At 37.8% G+C, this 11,234-nt stretch overlaps 1 protein-coding gene across 1 annotated transcript; it reads left to right on the top strand.

Annotated features, from left to right (window-relative positions):
* The first annotated feature begins 322 nt into the window (after positions 1-322).
* On the top strand, positions 323-2,884 carry LOC133863620 (probable WRKY transcription factor 53). The gene is made up of 3 exons (XM_062299650.1): positions 323-977; positions 1,069-1,197; positions 1,827-2,884. The coding sequence occupies exons 1-3, from the start codon at positions 667-669 to the stop codon at positions 2,476-2,478; spliced, it is 1,092 nt and encodes a 363-aa protein (XP_062155634.1). The 5' UTR covers positions 323-666; the 3' UTR covers positions 2,479-2,884.
* The last annotated feature ends 8,350 nt before the right edge of the window (positions 2,885-11,234 follow it).

The raw sequence follows: 11,234 nt of genomic DNA, 5'->3' as shown, positions 1-11,234 counted from the left end.
TTTTCACAATTATCCATTTAAATTTTATTTTTCAAATTCAAACAAATAATTTTAAAACACCTTAATTTATTTTGCGACCCTTGTGGGGGTTGGGGTTGGGGTTTGAAGTGGTCAGCAATTAGAACTTCCCTCACCCAACTTTTCTTATATAATCCATGACAAGAAACAGGTCCATTTCGTGAAAAAATAAAAAAGAAATCGCACTCGGTTTTCCTTGGTCAAAGTTTTCTCGTTTCCTTCTCTTTTCTCTCCCTTATATTCCCATCTTCCTCCCAACTTCTTTCGCTATGGGCTTTTCCATTTCCTTTTAATACGTTAGCTTTCAACTCTCTCGCTTACCCACTAAAAAAAAATCTTCAGATTTATATCTCACAAGCTCCGTAAGCACTTAGCCACAAATCATTGATTCAAGATTAATTTGGAGTTTCAGGTTACTTTTCTTCCACACTTTTTTTACATTCTTAGCCAGTGATCTTACAAGAAGGCAATTCATAGAGAAGAAGTGTCCTTTTCCAATACCCAGTTGGTGTTGTTGGAGCGCGCTTAAGCTCCTTTCATGTTTGCAGCCTTTGATTCTACACTACTTGTCAGCCTCTCCATTTCCCTTTTGTGGCTTCCCTTTCGGACATTCATAGTCTTCAAGCTATAGTTGTGCTATTTTTGTAAATGGAGAATACCATTGATTGGGAGCAAACGGGTCTGATCAGTGAGCTGAATCAAGGGAAGGAGCTCGCACAGCAGCTTATGAACCATCTTCACCCTTCTTCATCGCATGAAACACGTGAATTCTTGGTTGAGAGGATACTTTCTTGTTATGAGAAAGCACTTTCAAAGCTAAATTGGGGTGCTTGCGTGGGAGAGCGAACGCCCAAGCCCATCATCAGCATACTGGAATCGCCGTGTTCTTTTGCCAATAGTAGCCCAAGGAGTCCGGTTTCTGACCAGGATTCCAAGCACAAAGATGTCTACAAGAAAAGGTAAATTTAGGACTTAAAACCAATTCTTGTAATTAGCTAAGGCAATATATAATATATCATCTGATTATTGATTGGGATTTGTGTGTTATAGGAAGACATTGCCCCGATGGACAGAGCAAGTAAAGGTTTGCTCTGGTACAGGGCTGGAAGGGCCGCTTGATGATGGTTATAGCTGGAGAAAATATGGGCAGAAGGACATCCTCGGAGCTAACTATCCGAGGTGAGAAGCTTTTTCCGATCCATTTTTTTTATGTCTGTCTTATCCAAAGTAATTCCTTTTGGTTTGTGCCACACACGCCTTAGAAAACGGGAAGTGCAACGTATCCATTGCTCTGCCAACATATAATTGTCTCACCACGCTTTTTCAGTTTAGTTGAAAAGGTGAAAATAATTTGTAAGCATTTTTTGATCATAAATATCTCTTTCAAACCAGTTGTCCTTTTAGTTGGAAACTGTGAAGAAAAACAAAAATGGTTAGTCTCGAACTTATCTAGATGCAATTTACACACTGTGTCCATTGTACGCTCTATTAAAGTGTGGACTTTGTTTAATGCTGGTGGGGGTTGACATTTAACAAGTTGATTGTTCTTTGTTGGGCTAAGTTGTGTGTCTGTAGCTAATTTGTTCGTGGTTTCAATCATTTTGCACACAAGTTTTTAACGTTAGAATTATCAAACCCTGTTCCCAGTCCAATATGTCCAGCGTCTTCGATGCATCCATTTGGACCACAAAACCGTGTCTCTGGAAAAATCACAAATATTAATGTCAAATCGGCTGATGATGTGAAGTGACAGTAATTTGCAAGAAATTTTGAAGTTATATTTCTAACACATGCTGTTTCTCTTGTAGGGGCTACTATAGATGCACTCATCGAAATGGGCAGGGCTGTTTAGCCACAAAGCTGGTTCAGAGATCGGATGAGGACCCAGCGATCTTCGAGGTAACCTATCGAGGACGGCACACCTGTAGCCAAGCCTCTCGTTTAAACGTGGCATCGACGTCAATGATAAGTCCAAGGTTAACGGAGAACAAGAATCATCACCACGCACAACAACTGAAAAGGCACGAAGAAAAACCACCTCAGGAAATGGTATGCAATTTTGCAGCCCGGCTTACAGTTAAGACTGAGGGCTTGGACGCCAGGGAGGAGGATGACATATTTCCATCATTTTCCTTCCCTTCTACACCAATTGGATCGGAAAATCATGAGGACGCCAATATTTTCTGTGAGTCCATGTTGGAGAACAATTTCATGGGTAGCCTTTCTCCAACATTTTTATCACCGACAACATCTGAATCCAACATGTTTCCGATGTCACCATGCTGTCTGAACAGCTACGGACTAGGCCACAATGTGCAAACCTCCGAATCTGATCTCACTGACATAATTTCTGCCCCGACCTCAGTCACCAATTCACCTATTCTGAATTTGGATTTCTCACTTGATAAGGTTGATCTTGACCCAAATTTCCCATTTGACAACCCAGATTTCTTCTCCTGATCATGTTTACCTGAATCCATCCCACACGCACCCACAAAAAAGAAAAAAGAAAAAAAAAATTCTGTCCTCACATTTGGCGGATTCATTAGCCAATGCTCTTGTCTATCCGAGCCAGCATTGAAAGAGAGATGCAGAGTGTTCATCGAAACCAGTGATGGACATTGTAAGTACTAAGTAGCATGTGAAAACCTCTGTGGTGCGAGCCAAGAGCAAGTGTAATGTAGAAGTCTAGGAAATAATGAGTAGCTGTAGCTTCTCTAGTCAATTTTCCTCCTTTTTACTTCTTTTTGTAATTGAGTTTTTTCTTCTTTTTGGTTCAAGCAGTACTTGGAGTGTCTATTTTCAGTTTTCAGAAAGAAGATTGTGTTCTTGCCTCAAGTAAAATGTTATAAATTTTAAATCTCAATTTCTGGTGTTAATATATAACTTGAACCAATGTAATTAAGCAGTACTGTGAACGTAACACATAATTGATAATTGATGTGTCTTTTAAAATCATCATTGAACTTGTTTAGTTAAAATCTTCGCCAAAACTGCCATCATCATCTCTAACAACCTCTCACGATTATTTTTATGATAGGAATTTTCATTCACATGCTCATTGGGTCTCAACATAAAGCACTTGTTCAAATATGACCAATTCTTGCCACAATATAGCAGTGCGAAGAATGGACAAACGTTGGGCTATCCTGTCTCCTAGTAGGGGGACCAGACTTAGACTTAGACTTGGACTTTTGGCACACCATTATCACAAACAAATTTTTTACCTTTATCAATTGCAACAAGAACAAAAACAACTTTATGTTTAAAACCATATATTTTTTTTTTCATGAGAAGAAGGTAAAGACATAAGCAAGTATCAACAAAACCTAAATCAACTTTATCACCATGACTCTTTTGAACACTCATCATCTTATGAATCTTATCACTGAATAATTTTTCCAACTGATCTTTTAGGTTCATTAAGTTCATTCTCATGTTACTTGTTTCGTTCATTAAGCACACCAATGCCAAGCTTCAACTTATCAACCAAGGCATGTGAGTAATCCAATTTAACACGCAAGTTTTCTTTTTCAAATTCCACTTCATTAAACTTTTTTATGGTTTTCTTTTTAAGTTTTTTCAACTTCCTACATTCTTCAAAAAGCTTATTGTAAGCTACTTGCAAGTCATACTCATCATTAGAATCATGATGAGATTACTCTTCCCAGTCTGGTTGTGGTACGTTCACTCCTACTTTTCAACGAATGGTTGAGAGCCATAAAATTTTTATTTTTGTCATCTGGCTTATTTGAGTCATCAAAACCTGACTCATCACTTAAGGTCACATTCATGGTCTTTCCCTTGAATTTCTTATAGTTTGAACACTCAGCCCGAATATGCCTAAACTTGGAACACTCATGGCATTGAATACCTTGAGAACTCTTATCCTTCTTGCTCTTGTCTTTCTTTCCTTGGGAAGCTCGATCCACTAGAATTGCCCTTGGATTTCTCAATCATCTTGGATGATTTGTTCCTACTGTTTTCTTTCTTGGTTCTGAGGAACTCTCTAAATCTATTGGCAAGCAAAACCAATTCCTCTTTAGATGAGTCACTTACATCTTCCCTCATAGCTTTTGAGGCAAAATTATTTCTCTTGGGTTGAGGCAAAGACAACTTATAGGTCTGAAAGGATCTTACAAGTTCCTCAACTCTCTTGGTGTCCATGTCTTTGCTTTCCTCATAGTTATAACCTTAGGTCTAAACCTCTCAGGTAAGGACCTCATAATTTTTTTGAAAATTATGTTTTTAGGAATTTTCTCCCCTAGGTTAATGCTAGAATTCACTATGTCGTTGAGTTGAGTATTGAACTCATGAGACGTTTCATCCCCTTTCATTCTTATCTCCTCAAATTTAGATGCCAATAATCAGAGATTGTGATTGAGTCATGACAACGGGAGTCGAGGATCACAGTCAAGAGGTTGATCCAAATAGAGTGAATCTCGCTCTAATACCAATTGAAATTTTGCTTGACCCTAAACAACAACTAGAGGGAGATGAATAAGTGTTCTCAACCAATCACAACAAATATAGCAATTAATTATCACATACAATATCACCAAATTAGCCAAAGCACAAAATAGACAAGCAATTTTGGTGATGTAGTGAAAACTTTTTGAAGAACTCTTCAAAATTAAAATATTTTGGAGCAGTCAAACCCATAAAATTCATTTACCGTAGAAGAATCACTACAAAAAAAAAGGGGATTTTTAGACAGTTTTTTTATAGACGGTTTAAAAAACTGTCTATAAAAAAATAATTATAGACGCTTTTTTTTTTTTTTCAAACCGTTAGGGAAAAAAAAATTGTGTCAGTTTTTTTTTAAATCGACTCTAAAAATACAGACGGTTTTCATAAAACCGTCTATAAATATATAGACGATTATAAACTAACCGTCCGTAATTAGAAATTACAGACGGTTTGTATATAACCGTCTAGAAATGTATAGATGGTTGTTAAAAAACCATCTGGAATTTTCTAATTCCGAAAAATTCTGGACGGTTTTTTACCAACCGCCTGTATATACATCGACGGTTATTAATGAATCGTCTGGAATTTCTAATTCCAGACGGTTTTTTAACAACCGTCCATAACCCTAATTCTAAAAGGAGTATCATTTTAATCCCTAGCTCGATCAACCGGCCGGCCCCCTGCTACCTCTCTCTCTCTCTCATCCGGCCGAGCGCCGTCTACCGACCGAATCTTTGGCGCCTCTCTCACTCAGTCAGGCCGGCACTCTCTCTCTCTAGCTAGCTCAGGATCGATCGGTCGGCTCTCTCTCTCTCTCTCTCTCTCTCTCTCTCTCTCTCTCTCTCTCTTTCTTTCTTTCTAGCTCGTACTTCGTCTGGCCCTATCTTTGTCAGATCAAGAAGATGCCAGCCCGCCCTCACCTTTTTTGGCGACACTCGACGCGTCCCTGCAGCTAGCAGCCCCGGTAGCCCACCCCCGACGCCCAATGTATAGGTAATTAGTGCTTCAATTTTTTGGCTTTTTTTTTTTTTTTTGCGCTCATGTGAGTAATCTCATTTTTTGTATTTATGGTAAAACTGATAAGCGTGTGTATTTATCCTTAGATTAATCTCATTTTCTGGGAATATGCACGGGAGAAAACCTAATAGACAAACAAGAGTTGAGGGTGATTTATGGTATTAATAATAATTATGTATTAGAGTCTAGAGATGTATGGTTTAGAATGCATAAGGTGTATGATTATTAACTAAATGAGTCATCGACGTACATAATATTTAGAATGCAAAAGGTGTATGGTTTCATTTGCTCTCTACTTGTGCTCTTAAAAAAACATCAAACTGTGCAAAAATGTATTGGAGGAACACTTATACTTACCAAAAAAAAAAAAAAATCTCTAAGAAAAATAAAACACAAAAAAAGTATTGGAGTCTTATTTCAATTACCTTTAGCAATGAAATACATCCTTTAGTTTGGGTCTTTGATATTATGGATGCAATTTTATTTTAATTTTTTTTTTTTTTCTGAGGCTTGCTTTGTATTTGGTACTGTTGACTGATCAAAATTTATTTTCTTGTTTATGATTGATAGATGATGGGACTGGCTCCTAAATTCCAATTTCTCTATTTAGTCCATTCATATGTATACATAGATAGATAGATACATACATGTGTGGCTGTGGAATGTTTTCTCACCTCCTTTGTTTTCTTCCCCGGTGTTGTGTGAGTTCTAGTACACATGGATAATTGACTAATTAAGATATCTCATGCGTGGTGGATGAGTTGATTAAACCATTAGACAATGTAGTGAGAACTGAGGCATAATATCTTGCAATTTCTGGGCACTGATCGCGAAGTTGAGAGCTTTGGCTTTTGAGCATAAACTAATAACGTACTCTCTGTAAGTCCTATCTGTGGTCCATCTTTTGAAATCAGAATCTAAAGTCGCTGATTTAAGCTAGATATGGAAAAATAGCACTAAAAAACCAAAAACAAAAGAGAGAAATCCACCACAAGAAACTTTCCACCCCTTCCCAACTCAACCATTATTCAAACCAACTCTACTTTATTTGTTCGCCAAAAATCGCTTTCCATTAGAGCAATTGCTACGTACTCCAAGTCTAGCAAATCCAATATTTCTATTAGTGTAATGCATGGGAATTTTTTAGCTTCTTCTCCATATTAATATAGTAGAGTAATGATAAAAACTACATTTTATCCTACAATTACCTTACAATGCAGTAAAATCAGTTTATTTTAGGGCACTTTGTAAAATCTATCCTTATAAGTATTTCAATTATATATTAGATTAAAATCTAAAAATCGCCAAAAAAAAGAAGAAGAAGTTTCTGAAGGTTACATATATCGTATATACATGGTAATATATATATATATTTTTTTGTATAATTAAACAAAAAAAGATATATAGTTATGTGAAACTTAAAAAAGAAAATCAAGAGAGAAAAGCGACAAAGGAAAAGTAGCAGACCTAGAATTACTAGAAGAAGAGACGACGTAGATAAAAACAAAAAATGTAAAGAGGGATAAAGCTTTTAAATGTGGGGCTGTGGAATAAAGGCAAAGATAATAAAGAATAAATGTGACTCACATAATTTAATAAAGGAACTAACTCTTTTTTCCCTCCATGGAGAATGTGAAAAGGAAAATTTACCAAAACAACAATAGCTTAACTACTAAAAATCTAAACTGCTAGCTTCAAAGTTTCTTTACAATTGAGGTTATATTCTATAATTCTACCTAAGAAGGTTAATCTACTTTCATCTCCCTATATTTATAGATATTCAGTAACACTTTGGAATGGCATTGTCCTTGTTATTCAAAGTTTCAAACTCATATTCCCCACTTGTTATTTCCTAATGATAGAGCCTAAGAAAAATCATTATTCTAAATCATGATTGGTTTTGCAAACTAGTCCATATTGTGTTGTATATATATATATATATATATATATATATATATATATATATTATTATTATTATTATATACTCAGGCTTGTATTAGGACTTCAGAGAGACTTTTGAATTTTATAATTCTATTTTAGTTCTCTCTGTGTATGAAAGAAATATAAGTTGGCCTGTATTCACTTGATGTTGTTCAAATTACCAACTAACCAGTTGATAATCTTATACTTATATCAACTATCTTGAATTTTTCTGCTCTTAGGAGTTACAAAGTTAGATATATGGGTGATTATCTTGAATTTTTCTGATCTTGAGGTATCATATCTCGAAATATTTGGACTTTTATGTGATGTAGTTAGAAAGATGGACAAGAGTTGGATGAAGTTGCCGCAAAGTTCGCGAGAGTATATTCGCGGGGTTATGGCGTTTGTGAAATTTGCACGTGAACATGAGAATAGAAAATGGGTCATTGTGTGCCCCTGTAAGAAGTGTTTGTTGGGCAAATCATGGTCCAGTGAAGTCGTATTTGCCCATTTAACGTTAGGTGCTAGGATTATTGAGGGTTACATTGAGTGAAAAATGCATGGGGAATCATTTGTCCCTCCCGTTCATAACGAGGCAATACATGAAGCTCACAAGACGCTTCAAGTGGATAGCATTCCACTACATGGGGGGTCCAGTGGGATGCAAGACATGCTTAATGACGTTTTCATGATGCACGATGTTTGTGTAGAAGCTGGTGGGTCTCAAGTGGGAGTTGAAGCCGAAGCCGAGTCTGTGGATGTTGAAATTGAAGACTCTAACAGGGTGGCGAATAAGTTAGAAGAATTGCTAAAGGATGCTGATACGCCACTCCATGGAAATACAAAACATAGCGAATTGGGAGCTATTGTGCGTCTATATAGTATTAAGTGTATGGGCGGTTGGAGCAATACATCATTATCCATGGTGCTTGAATTCATCAATGAGCTAATGCATCCAGATGCAAGTTTGCCTAAAGACACATACGAGGCGAAAAAGTACTTGAGGGATTTGGGCCTTGAGTATGAGAAGATATTGGCTTGTCGCAAAGGTTGTATGTTGTTTTGGAGGGAAAATGAAAAGTTGGACAAATGTACATTCTGCAATGAGTCCAGGTGGAAGGATGACTTAACTAATGAAGATGGGTCGACAAAAAGTTCGAAAAAAAAGCCGGCCAAAGTGTTGCGTTGGTTCCCTCTAATACCAAGGTTGCAGAGGTTGTTTATGTCACATCATACATCACCACATATGAAGTGGTACGCTCAAGGCCGTACAAGAGACGGTGTGTTGAGGCATCCGGCCGATGGAGAAGCATGGAAGGCATTCGATTCATGTTAGCCAATATTTGCATTAGACTCGCGAAATGTGAGGCTAGGTTTAGCTTTAGATGGCTTCAATCTGTTTGGTAACATGTCCTCTAGTCACAGTACTTGGCCGGTAATGTTAGTACCCTACAATTTGTCTCCTTGGATGTGCATGGAGCAACCGTAGTTTATGTTAAGTTTGATTATCCCAGGTCTGAGTGCACCAGGATAGAATATAGATGTGTACTTAGCGCCCCTTGTAAGTGAGTTGAAAAAACTATGGAAAGTAGGGGTACAAACTTTTGATGTAACCTCGAAAAAATATTTCACAATGCGTTTGGCCTTGATGTGGACGATAAATGACTTCTTGGCATATGGTGATTTGTCAGGTTGGAGTACACATGGACGGAAAGCATGTCCTTGTTGTATGCATGAAACGCAATCAACATGACTAACTTATGGTAAAAAAATTCTACTTTATGGGACATAGGCGATGGTTGCCTCTGGATCATCCATGGAGAAGAAATAAGAGATGATTCAATGGTGTGCAGGAAATGGTTGGTCCTCCCAAAGTGCTGGATGGCGATAAGATCATGAGACAATTAGAATGTGTTGTCAATCGGGCAAGGACCGGACATAAGCTGCCGGCTGGGGAAATTGATTGGAAGCTGCGAAGTGTATTATACGATTTACCTTATTGGAAAGATCAATTACTACGCCATAACATTGATGTGATGCACACAGAAAAAAATGTCGTTGATAACATACTTGGCACGCTATTGAACATGAATGGTAAAACCAAAGACAACCACGAAGCACGTCAAGACTTGCGTAAGATGAAATTGAGAGCAGAACTTCATCCATTTACCGCGGAAAACGGTAAAACACTTTTGCCCGCAGCTTGTTTCACAATGACAAAAAAAGATAAGACTGACTTCCTGCAAGTGTTACATGATGTTAGAGTGCCAGATAGATACTCTTCAAATGTGTCACGCTGTGTCAAGCTCAAGGAATGTACTGTTGGGGGTTTGAAGAGTAATGACAATCACATAATCATGCAACAACTCATGCCAATTGCACTTCGAGGAACCTTATCGGATGATGTTGTGAGGCCTTTAATTGAGCTATATGGGTTCTTTAAGGATATTTGTTCAAAAACACTGCGGGTGGAAGAACTGGATCGTCTAGAGAATCAAATGCCCATAATCTTGTGCAAATTGGAACGAATATTCCTTCAGGATTTTTTTACATTCATGGTGCACGTAATCATACATTTAGTACGTGAATGCAAACTGGGCGGACCGATACATTAAAGGTGGATGTATCCCGTTGAGAGGTAATGTTAAAATTCTGTTAGCTTGACATTTGTTCAACCAAATGACCTATTAAAATATATATTTCTTATGTGACAGTCCCATGGTCTAACTTTAATGTAGGTGCCTTGGTACATATAAACGTACCGTTCGTAATAAGGCCGCACCCGAAGGGTCTATTGCAGAGGGTTACATTGTAGACGAATTATTGACATTTTGCTCACGATATTTAGTCAACGCGCCAACGGTCCACAATAAGGCCCTAAGATACCAAGATGAATCGAGAGGGGCGACCAATTGGTTAAAACTTGACAATTGCACGTTTGAGCAAGCACACCAATATATTTTATTCAACTCTGACGATTTCCTCCAATTTCGCACGTGAGTCACATTATTGGTAGATATTGTTAGCCTCTAAATACAATGAAAAGTAACCAAATACATCTTTTGTTGACGTATAGGATGCACATGGAGTCGTTAATGGAACCAAACAATAGGGAACGTACCTCGCATCAGCAGTTGGTGAAGCAACATCGGAACCAATTCTGTAGCTGGTTCAAGTCATACGTAAGAAACTTGTTGGTTTGAATAATTATTTACCTATAACAACATTAGGAAACTCTGATTTTTAAATAAGGGCTCCGTTTGAAAACCCCTTTCCCTCCTCCCCCCAATTTTTCCCCCCACCCTTGGGCCCACTCAGCAAGTATTTTTCTCATTTTTGCCCCTTAGCTTGTTCCTCCAGGTTTTCTGATTTTTGCACCCTTTTTCCAAAAGATGCTGGCCCTGTTTGACTAAAATACTTTATTGCCCTCAAGCTAAATTATTCCCTCTTCCAGCAGTCCGTCTTTCTCCTTTTTCCTTCTCCCCTTTCGACTTTCCACTCTCTCGCACCGCCGTATTGAACCTTAACCTCCACAAACACCTCCTCTCTCTTCTTGATGCTGCCCCTGTTTGACTAAGCTCCTTAGTAGCCACTCTCGTCAAGGCCGCTAAACAAGTATGTCATTTCTACAATCTGTTGGTTGAGCAACTCTCACTCTCTCTAATGGGTTTGTTGGGAATTTGTTTTGTTTTTGTTTTTTTCCCCAGATTTTTCAATTTATTGTGAAATATTGGGTGCTTTTGAAAATCCGTCTTGCAGATTGCAGATTTAAGGGCGCTATATTTTACTAAGTTGGAGACGAGTAT

This window comes from Alnus glutinosa, chromosome 3 (genome assembly GCF_958979055.1).
Source record: "Alnus glutinosa chromosome 3, dhAlnGlut1.1, whole genome shotgun sequence".
Taxonomy (NCBI): domain Eukaryota; kingdom Viridiplantae; phylum Streptophyta; class Magnoliopsida; order Fagales; family Betulaceae; genus Alnus; species Alnus glutinosa.
The sequence above is the reverse complement of the archived record's forward strand: the minus strand, read 5'-3'. Positions and strand labels throughout refer to the sequence as shown.

Excerpts from the sequence above, each read along its gene's own strand:
- LOC133863620 (XM_062299650.1), top strand. The coding sequence starts at position 667 with ATGGAGAATACCATTGATTGGGAGCAAACGGGTCTGATCAGTGAGCTG. Across the intron at positions 978-1,068 it reads AAAGATGTCTACAAGAAAAG|GAAGACATTGCCCCGATGGA; the intron begins GTAAATTTAGGA and ends TGTGTGTTATAG. Across the intron at positions 1,198-1,826 it reads CTCGGAGCTAACTATCCGAG|GGGCTACTATAGATGCACTC; the intron begins GTGAGAAGCTTT and ends TTTCTCTTGTAG.